General features: G+C 37.8%; 3 protein-coding genes across 5 annotated transcripts; 2 read left to right on the top strand and 1 right to left on the bottom strand.

Moving 5' to 3' along the window:
* Nucleotides 1–118: 118 nt before the first annotated feature.
* On the top strand, nucleotides 119–2,217 carry LOC110179716 (uncharacterized). Its single transcript, XM_020947331.2, has 2 exons — nucleotides 119–447; nucleotides 517–2,217. The coding sequence occupies exons 1-2, from the start codon at nucleotides 367–369 to the stop codon at nucleotides 1,018–1,020; spliced, it is 585 nt and encodes a 194-aa protein (XP_020802990.1). The 5' UTR covers nucleotides 119–366; the 3' UTR covers nucleotides 1,021–2,217.
* Nucleotides 1,988–7,420, bottom strand: LOC110179702 (uncharacterized). Its single transcript, XM_020947311.2, has 6 exons — nucleotides 4,608–7,420; nucleotides 3,482–3,941; nucleotides 2,886–3,412; nucleotides 2,469–2,830; nucleotides 2,219–2,408; nucleotides 1,988–2,151 (listed from the first exon to the last, which is right to left on the bottom strand). Exons 1-6 carry the CDS (start codon nucleotides 7,375–7,377, stop codon nucleotides 1,988–1,990), a joined length of 4,473 nt encoding a protein of 1,490 aa, XP_020802970.2. The 5' UTR covers nucleotides 7,378–7,420.
* A 5,919-nt stretch (nucleotides 7,421–13,339) lies between these two features.
* LOC110179723 (proton-coupled amino acid transporter 1) lies at nucleotides 13,340–21,561 on the top strand. Of its 3 annotated transcripts, none has more exons than XM_086835259.1 (6): nucleotides 13,340–13,754; nucleotides 17,924–18,060; nucleotides 19,574–19,934; nucleotides 20,012–20,463; nucleotides 20,531–20,703; nucleotides 20,765–21,561. In XM_086835259.1, the coding sequence occupies exons 1-6, from the start codon at nucleotides 13,743–13,745 to the stop codon at nucleotides 21,019–21,021; spliced, it is 1,392 nt and encodes a 463-aa protein (XP_086691385.1). In that variant the 5' UTR covers nucleotides 13,340–13,742; the 3' UTR covers nucleotides 21,022–21,561. The 3 variants fall into 3 exon arrangements, with proteins under 3 accessions (XP_086691385.1, XP_020803001.2, XP_086691386.1); XM_020947342.2 differs by having other exon boundaries at nucleotides 13,388–13,754; nucleotides 17,936–18,060; XM_086835260.1 differs by having other exon boundaries at nucleotides 13,388–13,754; nucleotides 18,657–19,934.
* The last annotated feature ends 241 nt before the right edge of the window (nucleotides 21,562–21,802 follow it).

The raw sequence follows: 21,802 nt of genomic DNA, 5'->3' as shown, positions 1-21,802 counted from the left end.
AGGTATTGTCCGTAAAATTAGAAAGACTACTAGTCTCATTCCAGCATGTTAGCAGCCCTGCCGATATCAAACTATCGATATCGATCGAACTGTTTTCACCATGCTCCCATTGCAAAAACTGAAATTAATTATTTAAGCTCACCTTTTTTGTATTTTGGTATATTATAGCTAATTTATGCCCATTTAAATGGAACTTGTGTTCCAATCAAAATTCATTGATAATCGGAACTGCAATGTTTGTTTCTCCTTGGCAACCGTATCTTTTTTCAGCTTTCTGACTGCGGTCACACTGGCTTTCGCATTTCTTAAGTTTTGATTTTGTTTTGTTTTTCGTCGCAAATTTGTCAATTTCTGTTACTGCAAGGGATGACCACGTCTTTGAGCGACTGCATTAGCAACTACATCTATCTGACCGCCAACGAGGAGTACACCAAGTGCTTGGAGAAGGTGAGAAACAAGCCGGCTTGCCTGGAGTTTTCCCCCTTGTTCTTCTTCTTATAACTCGGCTTTTTCCAGCTATGTGAACGCTGCGCGCTAAATGAAAATCGCGTTTTGCTAATCACCAACCGCAAAGGCATCAGCAGCAGCAACAGCAAATGTCTAAAAATCTTCCAATTGGCGGACATTGAGAGCACTCCTTGCCGCTTGCTGGACCTGCAGGGAAGTTGCAGCGCAGAGAATGATACCTCAGCGCCGGATCTAATCGTTTTCGATCTGCATTCGCTTGTCCTGGAGGCCATCCAGCGCCCGGTGATGCAGCAGTGCTCCCCAGATCAAATGGTGCGTCAGATTGCCAAGTGCGCCGCTGCGTTTGCCAATTACAGGGAGTTGGTGGCCAATATGGAGCTACGTGGACAACGCAAGTCCCTCGACACGCTCGTTGTGATGTCCCAGGACTCGTATCCGATGACACCGGCCCAGTTCAAGCTGCTCATCGGTCTCTACTTCTACGGCAATGAATGCCACACAATCTTCTCGAAGCTGGCGGGCAGGATTTCGGTCTCGCAGGGATGCGTCTAGCAACGGCACAGAGGTACTTGCTTAACCAGGTATCAAATAGTTCCTTTATCTCAGAACTTGGCATTACAAAGAGCTGTAATAATGCCTGGACATTGAAGATTAATGTATAATCAAAATTATTTATTTAAAAACGAAACCAGAGAGAGAATGAGAGAGATGTCAGAAGACTTCAAGGGAAAACTTTGATTCAATTACGACTATTGAGTTCGATATCAAAGAAAATGTCGAGTTTAGGCATTATAATATATTAATATCAAAGGAGAAAGTAATATTATGTTTATTTATACTCCCAAAACAGTAAAAACAGTCTCCTAGGCGTATGAATCTTGTAGTTGTAGCTAAATTCAAGTTTATCCAAAGCGATAAATTGTATGTTTAGTATAATAACATAACAAGCAATTGGTTATAAACAATTAAAAACCAAGTTCTTAGTACATATTATACTTTGAGTATAATAATTTAAGTAACAACTTGATTTAACACCAAAAAAAAAGCTGAAAGGACTTGCAAGAAAATGAATAGACTCAAAAGAACTTGAAAAACTCCGATTTTCTTTGGAATAAAATATAAATATATAAATTAACACCACATACATGGCATCCATGCAAAAAAATCAAGTTATACGAAGCAATTGAATGCTCCTTCTTTAAGTATTTACTATTTATTATAAATAGAATTAAAGCTAACAAAAAAATATTAATAATACATACACACAACAATCGGAGAATTCTCAAAATGCAAATTAAAATGTTAATAAAAAAAATACACTTACATTTAATATAAACAACAAATTTGGAATATGAAAAAAAAAATTCAAGTATGGATATCCTTTTTTGGGGAGTGTATTCCGAAAATGTTAAAATATGATCTCCGGAACGCAAACGACCAAAGAATGCGCTTGATAGGAAAAAAAGGAACTAAGCACCCAACCCGAATCCCTGCCCATCATCCTCCATTCTCCTTCACCCTAAATGTAGTCCATCATGCCGCTAATGATCTCAAAGGCATCCCGAGCCGTGGGCTCGATGGCACTGCTGGGCAGCAGATAGCCATGGACACCATTGTCCGCCAGCTGGAGCGTATAGCTAAAGGGTATTCCAATCTCGTAGGCGGCAAAGGCATCCGCACAGCCTGCCAGACACAAGTTTGGTATATAATTTACATTAAAAATAATAAAATATATATATAATGAACTTACCCGATCGCTGTTCTATTAGATCATTGGAGGCATCCACCTTGTAGCGCGACTTGCTGCCCTTTTTGCGGAGTCCATCGGTGCCCACCATGGCCACATCCAGGAAATCATCCAAACGCTCCGAATTAAATGTGGAATTGGCCTTCACAGGATAGGATATGACCTGACCATAGGCCTGCAGGGATATGTACAACTAACAAAGGCCACAAAAGTTAATCAAGGATTATTTATAAGGATATAATTTCCTAATTACCTTGATTTGCGTTCTGTAGTCCATGAGAAATTCCGAAACTGCCTTCGTTTCCGGCTCGGAGAAGGGCGTGGGACCCGCATAGAACTCATTGCAGGGAGCCTTGGAGCTGCCACGTTTGCCCCACTGGTAAAGCCAATTCCTATCGAGATCCACACCATAGCAGACCTTTTCCGGTCCCCGTTTCTGCTGTAGCCATGTCATTGCCGAATCCAAGAGGCCACTGGGCGGCGGGGCCTGGTGTTGTGAACGTGATTTCTTCCAGAAACGATCATACTCATGGCTATAGGCATAACCATCGGGATTAAGGACGGGCATCACATACCAGGTGGTGTTCCGTATAAATTCCACCTCCTCGTTGCTTTCTGTTGGGAAAATATATTATATATACTACTTCTACTACCATTAAATCCCACTCACTGTTGGTTTTCATCAGTCTAAGCAGCTCGGCTATCATCCAGGTGGCCGTTGCTGGTCCTATCCAAGCCAATCCCTGAGCTCCAGCCTCCACGAACACAGCATTTGCCTGGCCGGCTTTGTGTTTCCGCTTGGGCCGTTTCCCCGTCACAGGACCATCGCTATTTCCGGTATATAAACTCGCTTGCTTGGACTCAATCTTGACCACGATCAAGGGACGACCTTCGTAGGAGCGTCCAATGTGTATGAGCTCGACCAGCTGCGGATGGCGCATGCGTACCGTCTCCAAATACTTGACAATCTCATCATGATTATGATATCGATTCCAGGTCATGGGCGGTGGTATTGTGGGCCGTGAGGACTGATGCTTCGATGGCCGTGTGGTGTGCAGATAATCCTCCTTGGAACGCTCATAGGCTATGGCCTTGCCCACATCAAAGATGAGCACCTCGTGGGCAATGCCCTCGTAATTCAAAGTGCCCTGGAAATCCACCAGCATTTTGGGCGGCACAAGGACATCGGTGAGACCTCTAAAAGGGGATACAGAATATATATATATATATATTACCAAGACTATATTAATATTCCTGAGAACCCACCTTAAACTTGGCCCCTTGAGCCACTGCATCTTGACGCCATCCTCGGCCTTTTTGAAATCCTCTAGAGCTCGCACCTGCGTCTCATCCTGTGGCTTTAGTCTCCAAATCTGATACTTATCATAATTTATTCTCCTAGGAACCTCTGGCTTCGATGTGGTCGTACTGGTTGTGGTACTTGAGGTGCTAGTGGTTCCCCTGGTACTTGACATCCGGGTGGCCAGTGCCTGGAGCAAAGGATTACTGGTAGTCGTAGCCGTGGAGTTCACTATGTGATGCGCTAGAATGCCAATCCAGTTCTGGGGGTTTCGCAGTGGATCCACAATGGTCAGGATGGGCACCTGGGCAGCTGCTGCTGCCACTGCTGGACTGGTTGTTGTGGTCGATGTGGTCGATGTGGAGGTGGTGGAACGTCGTCTGACCTTTCGCTTCGGCCGTGAATCGAACCAGCTGGCAAACCATTCTGCAAAAAAGGAAAGTCAACTCGGATTAGTAGTGTGTGCTGGAGGAGGGAGTGTGTGTCTTCTGTCTGTGCAGAAAGCGTGAACGGAAATGGAGAAGGCACCAGAGCTAACGGTGGCTCTTGGGTGGGATTGGGTTCTGGTTCTGATTCTGATTCTGGTTTCCCTCTTTTTATCATATAGTATATAGTATGGGTATGGGTATATGGGTATTTCCCTGCTCATTCAGGCAATCTCCCCATTAACTTGATCACTCGAGTGCCAAGTTTTTCTTTTAATTGCCTTAAAGTAGAGCCATTAACTTGGCTAATATTAGGAATTTATTGGCTTGAAAGAAAATGCCAGATCATCGTTAGAATGTCTTAAATAAATATTTTGATGTCTAGATTAAGTCAAGCGTGATTAAAGCTTTAATTTTAAATTTAGTAAGGCAAAGTTGGAGTTACGCTAATGGGAATTAAAAGAAAAATATATATAAATATAGAAAGTAAATATAAAAGTATTTAAGATCCCTTTTTATAATGCAAACTTTTAAATTAAACTGTAATTTCAAACTTATTTCAAAACTTTTCGAAAATTCCCTTTAAAAAAATCCTAAAAATATGTTTTAGTTAAAATTTAGAAGCTTAAACTATATATTTTTTTATAGAATTTAAATTTCTACTCACTATCATAGTCATCTTCCTCCTCCTCATCCTTGGTGTTGGTCTTGCCAAAACCAAACCAGGACTCTAGCCAGCCGGGTGGCTCCTTCGAGGGTGTGGGCAGAGGCACCACTGTCGTGGTGGTGGTGGTACTTCCAATCTTCTTCGTTTTCCGCTGCAAACCAAACCAGGAGCTAAACCAACTGCCCAGCGAGGAGGATTCCTCTTCATCCTCATCTTGATCCTGATCCTCAGGCTCTGCGTAGGCCTCATTGCTGTGGCCATTGTGATAGAGCGTATAACTGGGATACTTGCTTATCATGGGCCCTGAAGGCTCCTTGTCCTCATCCTCCTCGGGACTGCTGAAGCCATCCATTATCCTCGACATGGCCACCTGAACGGGATAGAAAAGCATGCGAAAAAAGCCACCAATGCCAGAATCCTCATCATCATCATCATAGTCCTCCTCCGTATCCACAGGACGTCGCCTGATGCGTATCTTCTTCTTGGCCATGGAGTTCTTGGTGCTGGAGGTGGCCTCAGCTGACGTCGTCGCCTCTTCTTCGCTGCTGGTTGCCGGGGGCGTGGTCACCTCATCCTCAACCATGGCCCCAAAATCTGCACCCTCCTCCGCGGAGCTGCTATCCTCCTTTTGGTCACTCTGCTGCTCGGTGTGCCGTCGCTTTACTGGCCTTCCATAAAAGTAGTCTTCGTCTTCATCCTCGTCATCCTCATCCTGCTCCTCTTTACCATCATCATCATAGTCGCCATCATCGCCCATGAGCTCGAAAAGATCGGGAAAACTAGAGCCCTCGGGTCTTCCTCTTTTACGCTCCTTGCTTTTGGATTTCTTTTTCAATTTTGGTGTTGAAATCCTTGCAGTTTGGTTTTTCTTGAGGGATGTTAAGGGATCCCTTTGTGTCCTTTGTACTCCCTGCTCCTTTCGGCTGTGATTCCAGTGGGCCAAATGTATGGCCGTGGGCAGCATATGGGCCACCTCGGCCTTACCCTTGTCCTTGGGCACTGGAGTTTGTGGTGGCTGCTTGGTTTTGGGCTTGGAACTGCTACCTTTGGAACGCCGGCGGGGAGTGCTCCTGGGCGGTGTGCTTACCCTTCGAGCGGAGACTACTCTTTGTGGTCCTTGGACAAGTCCCGAGGATTTTGTGGGATCCTGGATCTTGGTTTCTGGAGTGATTACTTGGAGGGAGCGACGTTGTCGACGATGATCAAGGAATTTTAGTGATTTCTTTACAGCCTTTCTCCAGTTTTTTGGCTTACTCAGGGTTCTTCTGATTTCTCCATTTCTTCTGGAAGATTTCTTTGCTGTCTTTTTCTTCCTTTTTTTATCTTGAGTTTCTTCTGCTTTCTTTAAGGAAGGATCTCTTCTAGATGCTTTCTTATTTCCTCCTTGTGGAGCCTCCAAAGAGCGTCGCCTGCGGCTAGGACTCTCCACTTCTCTTGACCCATTTTTGAGTAATTCTTCCTTTAATTCACTTTCTTCTCCGGGTGATCCTTCTTCATGCAATTCTTCCCTTGTGTCACTTTCTTCCCCCGCTCTGTACAAATGCTGACTGAAGACATTGCTGCCCGTCGGTTGGGTGGTGGCCACCGGCATATGTGGCTTCTCCAGTTGCGTGTATGCCGGCGGTGGTGGCCTTGTTGTGGTGGTGCTACTCCCACTTGGTCTCTTGCCCAGGATAATGGGCAATGGTCCTGGCTGATTGCGGGTATTATTACCCCCATATCCTGGCCTGGGTCGTCTCTTTACCACTTTATCCTTGCCGGGCTTTTTCTTCTTGCGACGTTTCCTGCGCGTGCTCGGCTTCCGGGTGGTGGTGGTGCTGGTCGTACTGGTCGAGGTGGTCATGGTGGCGCCTCCTCTGTGTGGCAACTTTAGCAACTGATCGCTTACATGATCGATGGGTCCACTGGTGACCATCACGGGAGGCGGTCGATGGCCGGGTTTGGGTAATTTATTACTGGGTCTTCCCGGCGGATATTTGGGTTTCTTGAGGCGTATAATTTGGGGCCTCGCAGTGGTGATTCCTCCAATCTGCTGCTGATGCTGCTGGCTGGGATTCAGGGTGGATATCACTGTGCCTGGTGGCGCAACCTGACATTGGTGTTCATAACGCCGCCGAAGCTTCTCCATGTCTGCATCATACTGGGCTTTGGTCACATAAATTGCAATGGCATTGCTATCGTTACGACTTTGGCCAGCAGTGGGGGGTAGTCCGACTCCTCCTCCTGCTGCTGCTCCTAATCCTTCACCTCCTGCTCCCACTTGGCTAATGGCATACACTATGCCCGTGGTGGGATGGGTAAAGTATATGGGAAAGGTTGCAGGAGAGCTATAGGAGCTATTGCCAGGTCTCCTGGTGGGCTCCTTGATCTCCAGCAGCTCACTCTGCACATGCAGCTGATCCCCTGCACTGGCGGCCACATCATCCTCCTCCACAGACTCAAAGACATACGGCTGTGACGGCTGATCCTGATCCTGATCGAACAATTGAAAATCCAACTCCGGTGGTTGAAAGCGTATGGAGGTCTGGTGTTGATAACGCGGCACAAATCCTCGATTGTCGTGGATAAAACGCTGCTGCTGCTGTTGCTGCTGGAGAAGATCCCGGCTCCAGGGACTCTGCTTGGTGGTCTCCCTCAGCAAAGTGTCAAACTCCTCGGCACTGGGATGATAGCCAAAATCGATGGCCTCCGATAGATCGGTGAAGAGCAAGATGATGGTGAGCCAAAGGCAGAGCTTGATGCCAGTGGGAGTCCCCGTTTTGGTATCCATTCTCCTGCTAGGTTCTCCCCACTATCTCTCGCTCTCTCTCTCTCTCTCTGCGTCACTCTCTATCTCTTTCTCTCGGTGTGCGAGTGTGTGCCTCTGTGGGATGTCTCCTCTTCTCGACGACCGTTTGGCTGCGAGTCTGGTTAATAAATGAAACAAGGCCCAGTCGCAACTTGGCTCTGCCAGTCGGAGAAAGCCCCCAACTCCGGGCTCTTGGCCACCAAAAGCTTCTCCACCTCCCTTCGGCTTCTGCTTCTGCTTTAGTTTCGGTTTCGGACGCTTGGCTTTTGGCCCGTAACGCACAGCTACAGCTCCTCCTCCTCATTCTCCTCCATCCAGCTCCATGGAGCTCCAAGCTCTTACCTCTTGACTCTTGGCAAGAGGTCGAATGTTCTCCCCGTTGGTGGGCATTGAGACCCACCTGGCGCTTAACTGGCCTTGCGACAGTTATCGAGGCATGCCAAATTGCCGATCTAATCATTACCCCGAGTGCCTTTGGCATGGCACATAAAAAGTGCATTCATAAAATCTAAAAAGAAGTCTAGACAAGTGCTGGAAGATACGAGATTTTATCGGGTTTATATATAGGTAAATCTGGGTTTTTTTAAGGTAATAAGAAATACATATCACAGATATGAATAAAGAAAAGAAATGATTTTAAAAGTAAGCCAGTAATCATATATTTTTTGGTTGTTCTTAAAGTTTTGTACATTTTTAGGTATTTAGTATTTCAAATATTTAAATTAATAAATAAACTGTTTAAATATTTATTATTCAGTGTAAGTGTTCAAATTCTACATTCTTTTAGAAAATAATATTAAAAAAAATTCGAAAACTTCTATACAATTGTTAAGAAAAATTTTTAATAATATTTTGATGAGATATTATCCCCATACCTATTCCTATTTTATATTCGCTCTGAAGACCACTAAAAATATTCTAAAAAAAACTGTATTGTACAATTATAATAATAATTGTTCTTCTTAATTATTTTTGGAGAATTGTAGTAGTAACAGGAAAAATCTCTTTTTAATTTAATTTAAGTTAAATGCTTATAACTCATAAAGGAGTCATTTCCGACCCTATAAATCATATATATTCTTGATCAGCATGAAAATCCAAATCGATTAAGCCATGTAGGAAAAAAATTAAATTTTTAAATTTTTTTTTTCAAAATTTTATCGTTAAAATTACATTGTTAACATCTTGAAAAATTGATAAAAATTTAAAATTTTTAAAATTGTAAATTGAGTTTGCAGATTTATTAACCTACTAAAAACTAACATAAAACAGCTTTCCGAATTAAGATTAATGAATTTTTGGCAAAGTTATGAATATTTTAAAACATAGATTTATAGAAAAAATTATCAAATAAAAATATAAATAAATATCGACTAAATAATGGTATTTAATCTTAGTCAGAAGCTTGAAACTAAGTGAAGGAATCATTTCCGACCCTATATATCATATATATTCTTGATCAGCATGAAAAACCGAATCGATTAAGCCATGTAGGAAAAAAAATTTAATTTTTAAATTTTTTTTCAAAATTTTATCGTTAAAATTACATTGTTAACATCTTCAAAAATTGATAAAAATTTAAAATTTTTAAAATTATAAATTGAGTTTGCAGATTTATTAACCTACTAAAAACTAACATAAAACAGCTTTCCGAATTGGAATTAATGAATTTTTGGCTCAGTTATGAGTTTTTCAAACTTTGATTTATCGTACAAATTTTCATATAAAAATATCTATCTATAAATATAGATTAGAAAAAGTCGAATATTTTAAACATATGTAGTTATAATTGATTTTTGATTCAAACCTGTAAATGCAATTGAAAACTGGAAGGGTCTTTAAACTTTGGCTTTCCAAAGTTTAGTTTACTTTAACGTTTTATCTTAATCTGATATGATAAATGTATTCTAGCTACTCACATATTTTTTCTCCCTGTGCATTCCCAGTGTGAGCTTGAGTGCTTCCAAGTGATTCCGGCTAATGGCAGATCGGATGATCGGATAGCTCCGCAAAGGGGGATCGGTGGAAGAGGGCACAAGACGCAGGCGCAGGCGCAGACGCTGAATCTGAGCTGAGCTGAGCTGAGTAACTCGGCCAGGCCAGGTCATCCAATGTGGTGCCACTCTCGACTATGTGGCATGGTGGTATGTGGTGGCATGTGTGTCCCACTTTGGCAATGCCACTTTGTTGCCATTCTCGGGAGGATATGTCGACCGGGAGGCGGGCGCCAACAACAGGTCGGACTTGTCCAGGGACCAGAAGCAGCTGAGATAATCGAGAAGGCGGTGGTGGGAACCACCACACAAATCTAATTTTATTGGTTCTTCTTTTTTTTTTCTCATTAAGAAAAAATATATAGTTTCGATTTCCTTTCCAGAGAAGGAAGAGGCTAATGTATCAAACCGGAAGTTGAGTTAAGATTTGGGTATAAAAATATAATATGTGCATCAAAAACAAGCGAGTATCCTTTACCAAAAAGTTACTTGGGAATTATAGAGACAATATTGGTAAATGTTCAGCTTTTGTTTTATAATTCCCAACCGATTCTAGTCCGCTCTGGATTTGTTTTTTAAATTAAGACAGACTTAGACCCCAAGACTAAAAACTTAACCATAAGTCTAAATTAATTTCTACCTAAAAACTAAACAATTTAACAATATTTTCTTTACTTCCCATAGAGCGTTATGATAACAATGACGTGCAGTGTACGGAATGAATTAAGAGATAGAGATTTCCGTTTCGGATATGGTGACAATGTCGAAACACTAGACCGGCTACAGATCTTTCACTTTCTAAGACTTCTGCAATTAAATATATATATATTTTTTCCAGACTTTATTTCATATATATTTTTTGGGTTTTTTTTGTACTGTTGTTGTTGTTGTTTTTTTTGGAGACTTTCCCCGAACTTTCCGCCCCTAAAATCAGGTAGAGCTCAAAGAACTGGCTGTCACTTGGGTAATTACAACCACTAAGACCGCCGCTTGTTGCCGGATTTGTAAGTACTTACTGGAGCGTCACTAAAAAACGTTTAACGTTTTGACAAAAACAAAACAAAATAACAACAACAACAAAAAAGGCCAAGAAAAAAAAGGTGGATTGGGCTGGCCCAACAATTTAATAACAATAATCTACAGAATAATATAAACAAAGCGCTGAAGAAAGGGCAACAGCAAACGGTTTTAATTGCGAGTTTTCTTTTTTCAAGGCAGAAGCGAAGCATGTCAGTTCCACCTAGATATATAGATATCATACAGCAGTATCATATATATATATATATTATATACTTTATATATACATTTTTATTTATGAGGCAGAACTACCTGTTTGGGATGAGTTAAGTGAAGCTAAGGTGTCGAAAGCGAAAGTAATGGAGATTTTTTGAAATGAAAGGCAAGCGTTCTTATTTAATTTTGTTGTCGAGTATGTCATATTTGTTATAATATATTGAATTATTTAATAACAAAAAAATATATATATTTTAGCCTTAAAAGTTATTGTTGGCTAAATATTTTATTAATATTAAATGTCATTAAAAAGCCTTTAGTATTTTACATGATAGAAAACGTAAGCTTAAAGGTTTCACAGTTTGTTACAGAAGAATTTAATTAATTTACCTAAGTGTTGTATAAGTATTCAATATTTTAAATATTACCATTAAAGGATTAACAAATAATAAATTATCATTCCATAAATTAAATTCAAATTTTCCTTCACTTTACTCTTGAGTTTAAGCATCTCTATGTCTCTTTAATTTATTTAATTTGGCAACTTTTCTTTTGCAAAACTGTCCCATTATTTATTATAATGATACTTCTTGATATATTTTAATAACCTATATAGACGCCTGATCCGTTCACGTTCTGGTCGTATTTTATTCGTATTTATGGTCGGCTGACCTAAAATGTGATCTCGCAAGGCCGCCAGGCAGACCGAAAATAGTTCCTCCAATATCCATATATATATTTATATATATTTTTTTTTGGTCACTCCACAAGGTCAGGGACAGTGTCCAAGGGTCGATCTGGCGCCTCTTTGGATTCTTTATATACATTTGATATATGTACATATAAATATATATAAATATATATTTGAGGTCTATGCCCGCTTTTAATTAAATGATTGTCGAATAGAATACTTTGGTGTGCCGAAAGGCAGCATTTGATGATTTTTAGAATCGTATTTCGGATTTAAAATATATACAATTTTGTAGAATAAAATGTAATATTTTTTTAGAAATATATAAGAAATAAAATAAAACAAAAAAGAACAAGGAAGTGGTAGTTCTTAAAAGAAAACAGGAAATGGAATTCTTAATTTTGTGTAGTAAGGTAGGAAAAGATTACCTTAAACTATTATTATTATTACATTTTTATAAAAATATAAAATAATATATAATTATAGATGTCTATGAACTTTTCATTCGTAATTTTTTAATCGAAAATAAATATTTATATTGTTTTTATAGTAATTTAATGGTAAGAGTAATATAATAGTAATAGTAATATAATATAGTAATATAATATTATAGTAATATAATATAATATATGTAGTAATATAATATTATATATTATAAATGATATTTCATTCACAATTTTTCAATCTTATATATAAGAATTGTTTATTTCAAGTGTACGTTTTATTATTGACAGTCTTTTGATTCAAGCCGCCTATGCATTTTATTGTATTTTTATTTTTATACAAATTAATATTAATAAAAGCCAGAAATTAAACGTTTAATTAAAGATATTCTCATATTTGGAGGGCCTAAAAACGACTAAGAGAATACCCTGTATATAAAAATTTTAATATATATCCCCAGTAAACTAATACTAATGAGTTTATTAATTTGTTGTATTTCTTTTTATTTAAATTAAGTTTAAATTTGTTCCTTAAGCTAATTAAAACTTCCCTGCACTAAGCTCAAGCTTCCTTTTATAACTCACCTAGTTTTGCGAACTAAGTTTCGTTTTGTACAAGACGCCCTGCTTAAGGCGTTGTTAATTAATTAGCAAAGCACTTATTCGCTATCTTTTAATACTTATTATTTTTCCATTCATTAATTGGCTCCATTCACAGCGCCACCTGTGGCGTGTTACGGCAACTGGGCAAACTCATTCATGGAAGAGGCAGCGAGTGAAAGAGATAGAGAGAGAGTGTGGGGTGGTGGGTGGTGATCAAAGAAGTTAATGGGAAAACAGCTGATCGGTCAGCTGTCGCTCTCCCCAGGCATTCTTAGAAATATTTCTGTAATGAGCCACCAACAAGTGGTAGAGCGAGATCGACAGCAAGAGCAAGAGCGAGAGGGAGAGAGATTAAGTGGGCGGCAAAAGAAGGCAGATGCTCTCTTCCACTCTTTACACTCGAAATAAATAGATGCTTCAATTTAAATTATATATAAATATATATATTATATGTTTAAGAATAGGTAAGAAAATGAACCATTATAACTAAGCTAAAAAAGCATGAATTTTTATTCGGAAAACTGTTTTATGTTAGTTTTTACAAGATTAATAAATCTGCATATTAAATTTGAAATGTAAAATATATTAAAATTTGTATCAATTTTTCACAATTTAAGCGAAGTAACCCCTTATAAGAATTTGAACAAATTTTTCAAAATATTTTTTTCCGCCTGAGATGGCTAGATCGACTCGACTTTTTATGCTGATCAAGAATATATATGGTTTATAGGTTCGGAAATGACTCCTTCAAGCGTTACAACATTTTTTGTTATATATATTTGAATATATTTTGGAATATTGAAGGATAGATTTTATTATATATTTTTGAATAACTTGATAATAGATGTTTAAGTATATTTATATTAAATTAATTTGGTATTTATGTTTACTCTATATATATAGATTATTTTTTAAAGTGTTTGATCAAAGATTAGTTCTTGGAAACACTTACTTTTTTGCTGAGTGTCCATTCCACCTCTCTCGACCAGCAAAACCGAGTGACGATTGTGGACGCTTCGCCGGTCGTCAGTCTTGAATTTTTCGTGGAGCGATTAACACACAGCAAATCAGCAGATCGTCGAATGCTTAAAAAAGTACACAAATTTAGCCGCATCATCAAATAATTATAAATAAAAAAAAGACGCCAAGAGAAACAACAGGAGTACCGGCCAAATGCAGGCTACGCAAATAAATCATTAAGATCGAGAGACGAACAAATTTTCTTGATTCTTTCTCACTTTATTTTGGTTTATTTTTTGTTGTTATTTGATTTTTGTTTTTGCTTAATTTTGGTCTCGTGCTTTGACCGAGTTCTTTGACAACAACAATAAAAGATAAAAGCAACAACAACGTCAACGACACAGAAGAAGCCCCAACAACAAAATGGATGCCGAGGTGTGTATTTTAATTGCAAGCGTTAAACTTAAGACACATGCCTTAAAAAAAAAGACCAAAACAAGATGACAAAAAAAAATTTGGGGGGAAAAAAGTGAAACCGAAATAAACAAAACAAGAAAAATGAGCCCAAAAATTTCGACGCATTTTCGGGGCTACACACACATGTGTGTATATATCTTTCTGTTTATTTTTTTGTTGGAAGTAAAAACGAGTTTTCAGTGTATGTTCAACAAAAATAATTCAAGCTCAAGCTCAATAACAATAATAAATAGAGAAAAATCAAGGGAAATGATTCAGCTTTGAATTATACATTATTTTTTAATTATTTCCAGATATTACGTATACGTAATGAAAATTAATCCTATGATTAATGATAGAACTTTGAGCTTATAAATCTCTAAAAAATGTTTTAAAAGCTGTTTAGATTTTAATTTACATTTAATTAAAAGCTAAATTAAAAAATTAACTGCTTTTCACTTTTGGTAAAATATTACCAATGCATTTTTAAGAAAACCATATAAAGGCTTTTGATTTTTAATAAGCATAAGCATAAATGTATCATAAAATCATACAGGTATGCATAAAAATAAACCAAGTACTATATAAATAATTACATCATAAAAAGATATAAAAATTTGATGATATAATTTAATATTAGAAAATTTAAAGAAACATTTTAAATGTTCTTGGGTTCTGTAAAGATCAAAAATTGAATAAGACCTCCTTAGTATTTATATTAAATATACAAAATATATATTATATATTAGTATATAGTATATTTGGTATGTTGCATTTTCCCCAAAAATCGCATATTGATACCATTAACTTTCGTTAATGAAAAAAAATTGACTCGATTAATGCGAAATTCCTGCTTATCTTTAGGCCTGGATTTATGGGCTTATTGCCACTTATCGTCAATGAAGATTAATGCCAATGATTTACGGTCTTTGATGAAACCAAAAACAAAAAAATAACAAAAACCCCTTTTACAAGCCACACCTCTGGCATTTTTTACTCACTTATTTTACGCCTGAGAGAATTACCTATTACATTGCGATTTTTTTATTTTTACCATTTTTTTTCCAAGCGTCTAAAATGCAAATGAGGCAAAGTGGAAATTTATTTGTATTTATTTGATCAAGGTTAGAACTTGTTCTACACCCAGACTCTTTAGCGCTATTAAATCTTATATATGTATAGTTTAGCACTTGAATAATTTAAATGGGAAATATAATTGAATTAAGAATGGAAATTACATTTAATTTTCAATGTTTACGGTAGTTTTTATTGATAAAAAATCATTTTATTCAGACAGATTGGTTTGATTTATCAAGAAAATATATTCTAAACATACCGAACATAAAATATAAATATTTTAAAAATAATATTAGGAAAAGTTTAAATATAATTAAGTTATTAATTGGAAATACTTGGGATTTTAACTTTGTATGGTAATTTTTACCATTTAAAAAAAATTTACAAAAGATCATGAAGAGATTGCTTCAACAGCAGCTTCTTGGCATCTCTAAAATATGAATAAAAATCTTTTTAAATTACTTTTTATTGAAATTTTATTACAAAAATCATATTATTAATTAAAAAAAGTATTTATTTCGAAATGGAGAGGGACTCATTTTTATTCTCGAAAGAAAGCACACACAAAAGCTTTGTCAATAAAGGCCAATTAAGGTTCCCTTTCGAGCTTGTCAGGTTTCCGGCAACATTCATAAAAGAGAAATTTGTATTTTTCTTGCTGGTGTCCAGTGCAGTGAACCCTCGAAGTAAAGAATTTCAACTACTGACCACCAACTACGCCATGGAAAATTTTCCACTCAAAGATATTGTTGAATTCGAGAGCAAAAAAAAAAAAAAAACAAGAATAAAAATAAAAATATAGAAAGAACAAGCACTAAACGAGACCGAACATAAATAATATCAGTGCGACTCTCTCTCTTTCTCTGTCTGTCTCTCTCTTGACGGTTTGCCAATGGTTTACCATGGGTTAAGGGAGGGGACAGGTGGGGGGAGGGGGCAGGAGGGTGCGAAAAGTGTATGTACTGTACATCCCGCACTTGAGGACTGTTCTATCTGGTGTTATCTGTCACTAATGTTGATTTTTAGTGGTACAACTTTGGCCTAGAATCTAGATTATAGTTTATGGATCAAGGGTATTAAAAAATTATAAATATAATATGGAAGAAATATATTTTCAATGTGGAAAATATGTAATTTAAATAATTGCTCAATGAATTACTGCTCAGATATTAAATTACAACTTGTTTACTTCATTTTAAAGTTCAGAAAAGAGTTCAATACTATCTCTACCAAGCGAACGCCAAAAAGTAGACTACTTTAATTTATATTTCTAATTTTCAAAATAAAATTCCTTTTTACAATACAATTTTCAAGTTTTTCTATTTAAATTCTGTTCAAATATTAAATTAAAACTTGTATTTTAAATTATAAGGCTCAGAAAAATGTTTTAATTTAAGCAAAGGTCAAAAAGTAAGCTCAGTTAAATTAATTTAGTAATTTTCCAGACCCTTAAAAACATTTTTTTAGATAACAAAAAATCCCATAGTTTAATCTTCCATCTCTACAGCAGGCAAAAAAATATTTTCCATTAATTACAAAACTCAAGAACCCACATATTTCCATAATCAAAGTACCCACTCTCGTTTCTAGTGCACGATAATAATAATTTATACTTTGTTTTAACTGCTTTTGGCTGCCGATAAGCGCTATGAAAAATGAAAACCAAACAAAAATCATTGTCTGGATTTACACAAGGTTTCAACACTGAAAAAAAATATATATATATATATATATATATAAATGTATATTACGTATACGTCAACGGCGCCATGTCCTCCAGTATATATTGCGTATACGACATGTGGGACAGTAATCTTAACAAAAGTACATATTTGAAAAGCGGAAACGAGACTCGAAAATGTTTAGCAGCGAAAGCAAAATCAAATTTTTCGATAAGTTCACTCATTATTTATAACACTTGATATTCAATGGGTTTCCTTATCTCAACTTAGGGGATACGAGTAGATCCTGAGAGACATACTACTCTATAAACTATGACTATATAGTGGCTGGCAACACAGATGGGTACCTGAAGTGGTACATTGAAGTGGCCCATAAATCACAGCTCCCATCCATCTCAATTTACACATTATATATCATATATATATATATTCCTTCAGTTATAACTTCCAACGATAGCGATGTTTTCAATGGACGTGAGTTTTTTGCTGTTCATAAATTACAATGGCAAATAATATTTATTATATGATGAACCGGAAGATCATATAATAAAGCACGTTTAATGGAAATCGAAGTCAATGGGGGATTTTAGGGTTTTAGCTATCAGGTATATATTAATTTATATATTCTGGTTAGAAGGTATTTTATTTAGAGTTCATTTAAGTCTAGACTAAATTCCAGAACTATCAAATATATTGAACGAATATAATTTAAAACAATTACAAGTGTTGTTATCTCTAGAATTTTCAATTAAACCTATTGAACCGTAGACACACGTGATATACCTATAGATATAGTCTATATAGTCTGTCCCTTCTAACTTTCCGTCTGGTTTGGCAGACGTTCGGGTGTCACATCGAAAGGCCACTTATCTAGCCGTCGACATCTATCTATATCTATATCTCTATCTATACTATAGCATATATTATAGTATTGTTTGAATAGATACATCAGCTAGTCTAGTGATGATAGTGCTTGATTTGGCTTTTATGAATCCGTTTAATTGGCTCTGATTTAGTCACTGTCATGATATAATTTATAGCTCTCCTTCAACTATTCATATCTTTGAAACTTTTCCATCCGGTTTGATCAGTTGGAAATCCCACAGTGGGATTTATAATAGCATATATACATATATATGTATATAACATATACATTTATTTAGGTATGCACGCGAGATCTGTGATCTGTGATTCCCCCCGTTTTCGATAAGATCCTCTCCGCTTTTCCAGTTTTTGATCATGAAGATTGACAACCTGAAGAGCATTCAAGGCAATTGAAAATCAGCCGACAAAAGGTTGACTGAGGGAGAGATAGCAAATCAAGTGAAACAATGTTATTTTTAAGCCTTTGTTTTTGTTTCTTTTGGAATTGCAATAATCACACCATAGACGCCATCTCAGCCACATCAAGGTCATCCGGTGGCCAAGAATCAGGAATCAGCGGAAGCAGGCCGAGGAGATCTTAATGGCACAGACAAGTCCAATCGCAAGGAGGCACACGATGAGGCTTATCATCCACCCACAAGGTATCCTTGATACAGCCATGATATATAATGATTACAAGAAGTATTACTAATGGTTAAACACTAACATATATTAAGGAAAGGCATGAGATTAATTTAAATGTGATTGTAAAACATTTAACCAAATGCAAACCCTTCATTGGATAACCCTAAACACCAAATATCCTACTTCCTAACCTTAACTAACCTTAAAACTACTAACCTGCATGGCTTTAATAATAAATTGTAACTGTGTTCCATCCATCTCCTGCCTGACATTGGATAACCCAGAAACAACCTCCAAACCTACTTATCAACAAACTTGATAACCAATAAACCCACTAACCAACAAACCTATTAACCAATAAACCTACTACTAATCATTATACCCACTAACCTGCATGGCCTATAACACGGATAACCCTTTAATAACCATGTTCTATCACATCGAATTACCTGAAGACCCCTTAATATCCATGCAATATCGTATCAACAATCAATTATTTATCTAATCTATAAACTAACAATTAGTTTAGTTACAAAAAAACTGAATTACATCTCAAACTGTATATACAATGCAACTTAATACCATCTATAATTTCATCTTATGATCCCCAAAGTCAACATATAACCCTGAAATCCTGTACCTGATCTAACTCCGCTTCTGAATCCCAACTTTAATCTATTCAAACATCGGAAAATCTACTAATCATCGATTGATACTAATTAACTACCAAGGAAATCAACTCCTTAAACCTAAACCCCCAAATTTACTTATAAAGGATTAACAAATGAACTACAATGAAAGCAAGCTTCCCCCAACTAACTTGACCTCATGATCCCAGCTTTAATCCCTTCCCAAAATCAATAAATCCTAATAATCAAATTAAACCCAAACCCTTATCCAATCTAAAACTCCGCTCCTGAATCCCAACTTTAACCTATTCAAACATCGGAAAATCTAGTAATCGATCTACTAATCATCGATTGATACTAATTAACTAACAAGGAAATCAACTCCTTAAACCTAAACTCCCAAAGGATTAACAAAAGAACTGCGATGAAAGCAAGCTTCCCCCACCTAACTTGACCTCATGATCCCAGCTTTAATCCCTTCCCGAAATTGGAAAATCTACTAATAATCAAATTAAACCCAAACCCTTATCCAATCTAACTCCGCTCCTGAATCCCAACTTTAACCTATTCAAACATCGGAAAACCTACTAATCATCGATCGATACTAATTAACTACCGAGGAAATCAACTGCTAGCCCAGTTTATCCTTAAAACATAAACCCCCAAAATTTACTTTTGAAGGATTGACAAATAACTTGGCTTCATAATCCCAGCTTTAATCCCTTCCCAATATTGGAAAACCTACTAATAATCAAATGAAACCCAAACCCCATGAAGGGTTGATAAAATCCCATATCAAATCTAAATTCGCTCCTGAATCCCAGCTTTAACCCAAATCCAAATCACTTAAACTAACATAAAAGGGAACCCGCACCTCACCTGTCAAAATGTGTTGTTCAAGCTACCTGGAGACGATTGTGCATCTGTTCAAGGGAAACCTTGGACCCGGTTTATTTGCCATGGGTGATGCCTTCAAAAACGGTGGCCTAGTGGTAGCTCCAATCCTGACCATGGTGATAGCGATGGTATGCATCCACTGCCAGCATGTCCTGATAACCTGCTCCAAGAAGATGCGTGACCTCCGTGGGGAGGCAGTGTGTTCGGATTATGCCGTGACCGTGGAGCGATGCTTCGAGAATGGTCCATCCAAGCTGAGGAGTTGGTCAAGGACCATGGGTCGTCTGGTGAATGTATTCATATGTGTGACCCAACTGGGTTTCTGTTGCATCTACTTTGTATTCATCAGCACGAATCTGAAACAGGTGAGTGTGTGAGTTGAAAGCAGGAGGATGAAATGTTATCGTGACTACCTGGAATTACGTGTTTTTTTTCTGCGAAGATCCTGAAAGCCTATGACATTGGCATGGATGTCCATCTGGTGATGCTGATGGCCTTTGTTCCCGTCCTCCTCAGCTGTCTGATCACAAACCTCAAGTGGCTCACTCCCGTGTCGCTGTTTGCCAATGTTTGTATGGTCCTTGGCCTGGGCATTACCCTGTATTATGCACTCAGGGATGGATTACCGGAGATTAGGGAACGCGCCCTCTGGACGAATGGCCCCAAGCTGGCTCTCTTCTTCGGCACCGCCATCTTTGCCTTCGAAGGCATCGCCCTGGTGATGCCGCTGAAGAATTCCATGCGCAAGCCACGCCAGTTTGAGAGTACTCTCGGTGTGCTCAATGTGGGCATGTTCCTTGTCACCGTAATGTTCATGTTTGCCGGATCCGTGGGTTACATGAAATGGGGCGAACAGGTGGGCGGCAGTCTAACCCTCAATTTAGGGAACACCATGTGAGTGGAGTTTGGAGTTTTATACATTCGGTTTGGCATCTCAAAGTCCTGTTTTTCATCTACATAGTCTGGCCCAGACAGTCAAGATGATGGTCTCCACCGGAGTCCTCTTGGGTTATCCCCTCCAATTCTTTGTGGCCATTCAGATTATGTGGCCCAGTGTGAAGCAAATGTGCCGCATCGAAGGACGATCCTTGCCCGGTGAGCTGGGCTTTCGCACCTTCATGGTGCTCATTACGCGTAAGTAATGGGAAAGATCGAACCAGTGAAGATCTGTTTCTGATACAAAGAAATCCTGCAGTTGCGATTGCTGAGCTGGTTCCGGCTTTGGGACTCTTCATCTCATTGATTGGAGCTCTCTGTTCGACGGCCTTGGCCTTGGTCTTTCCGCCCGTCATCGAGTTGATAGCAAGGAGTGAGCCCAATAAGGGGCCTGGAGTTTTGATTTGTGTGAAGAACTTGGTCATCTTGGTGCTGGCACTGTTGGGCTTCTTCACGGGATCCTACGAGAGCCTCAAGCAGATTATCAAGCACTTTGGGGAAGAGGAGGTGCACTAGATGGAGTAGCCAAGGATGAAGCTCCAGGTCTTCAGCAAGGGATTATCATCAGGAACACAATCAGGATCATCACATGGAATAGCATCAGGATCATTATCAGGCTAAGAAGAAATAAACAAAGCCATAAATATCTGAGGTTCATTAAGGTTGCCAAAGAGAAAGACATCACAGAGACAGCACAGGACATTGAAAAAGAAAGATATTATCTATATAAAACATTTTATATGAATTAATATAGATTCGCATCAGTATCATCCATAATCCCATGTGCCACCATGATCATCATTTATATACCCAAAATGAGCAGGTTTTTAATATTTATCCCTAACAAATTGACATAACTAACTAAAGAATATATATATTTATGAATATGCGAATTTATTCCGTATGGAAAATAATGGAGTGTATATTTTTAAGTGCCTTGTATTGTGTCTTTAGTGAGCGTGAAGCGCATTTTACTTATTATAATTGATTATTTTTTTATCGATATTAAGTGAGAATAAACAATGGGACGTTTGTTTTGACGTCACTTGACATAAATTGATATATGTATATAATTGGGATGATAATTGGTTACATTTAAATTAACTTACAGTCTCAATTATAATTTTATGACAAGCACCGAATAGCCACGTAAGATGAAGTGCATAACATGAGAAGCGCTGCGGAGGCCGTTGGAGATTCCTAGTTGTGACGTCACAATTTCACTTTTCACTTTTATTATCATGGTACCCAGGCGTGCTTAAGTGGCATGTATGAGAATCGCAGAGGAGGGCTCTAA

The sequence above is a fragment of the Drosophila serrata genome, unplaced genomic scaffold (assembly GCF_035046125.1).
Source record: "Drosophila serrata isolate PLE 108 unplaced genomic scaffold, ASM3504612v1 contig_276, whole genome shotgun sequence".
NCBI lineage: Eukaryota > Metazoa > Arthropoda > Insecta > Diptera > Drosophilidae > Drosophila > Drosophila serrata.
Note: the sequence above shows the minus strand (reverse complement) of the source record. Positions and strands in the feature narration are given on the sequence as shown.

Excerpts from the sequence above, each read along its gene's own strand:
- LOC110179716 (XM_020947331.2), top strand. The coding sequence starts at position 367 with ATGACCACGTCTTTGAGCGACTGCATTAGCAACTACATCTATCTGACC. Across the intron at positions 448-516 it reads ACACCAAGTGCTTGGAGAAG|CTATGTGAACGCTGCGCGCT; the intron begins GTGAGAAACAAG and ends GGCTTTTTCCAG.
- LOC110179702 (XM_020947311.2), bottom strand. The coding sequence starts at position 7,377 with ATGGATACCAAAACGGGGACTCCCACTGGCATCAAGCTCTGCCTTTGG. Across the intron at positions 3,413-3,481 it reads CTCAAGGGGCCAAGTTTAAG|AGGTCTCACCGATGTCCTTG; the intron begins GTGGGTTCTCAG and ends ATCCCCTTTTAG. Across the intron at positions 2,409-2,468 it reads ACTACAGAACGCAAATCAAG|TTGTACATATCCCTGCAGGC; the intron begins GTAATTAGGAAA and ends GGCCTTTGTTAG.
- LOC110179723 (XM_086835259.1), top strand. Across the intron at positions 19,935-20,011 it reads TCAGCACGAATCTGAAACAG|ATCCTGAAAGCCTATGACAT; the intron begins GTGAGTGTGTGA and ends TTTTCTGCGAAG. Across the intron at positions 20,704-20,764 it reads CTTCATGGTGCTCATTACGC|TTGCGATTGCTGAGCTGGTT; the intron begins GTAAGTAATGGG and ends GAAATCCTGCAG.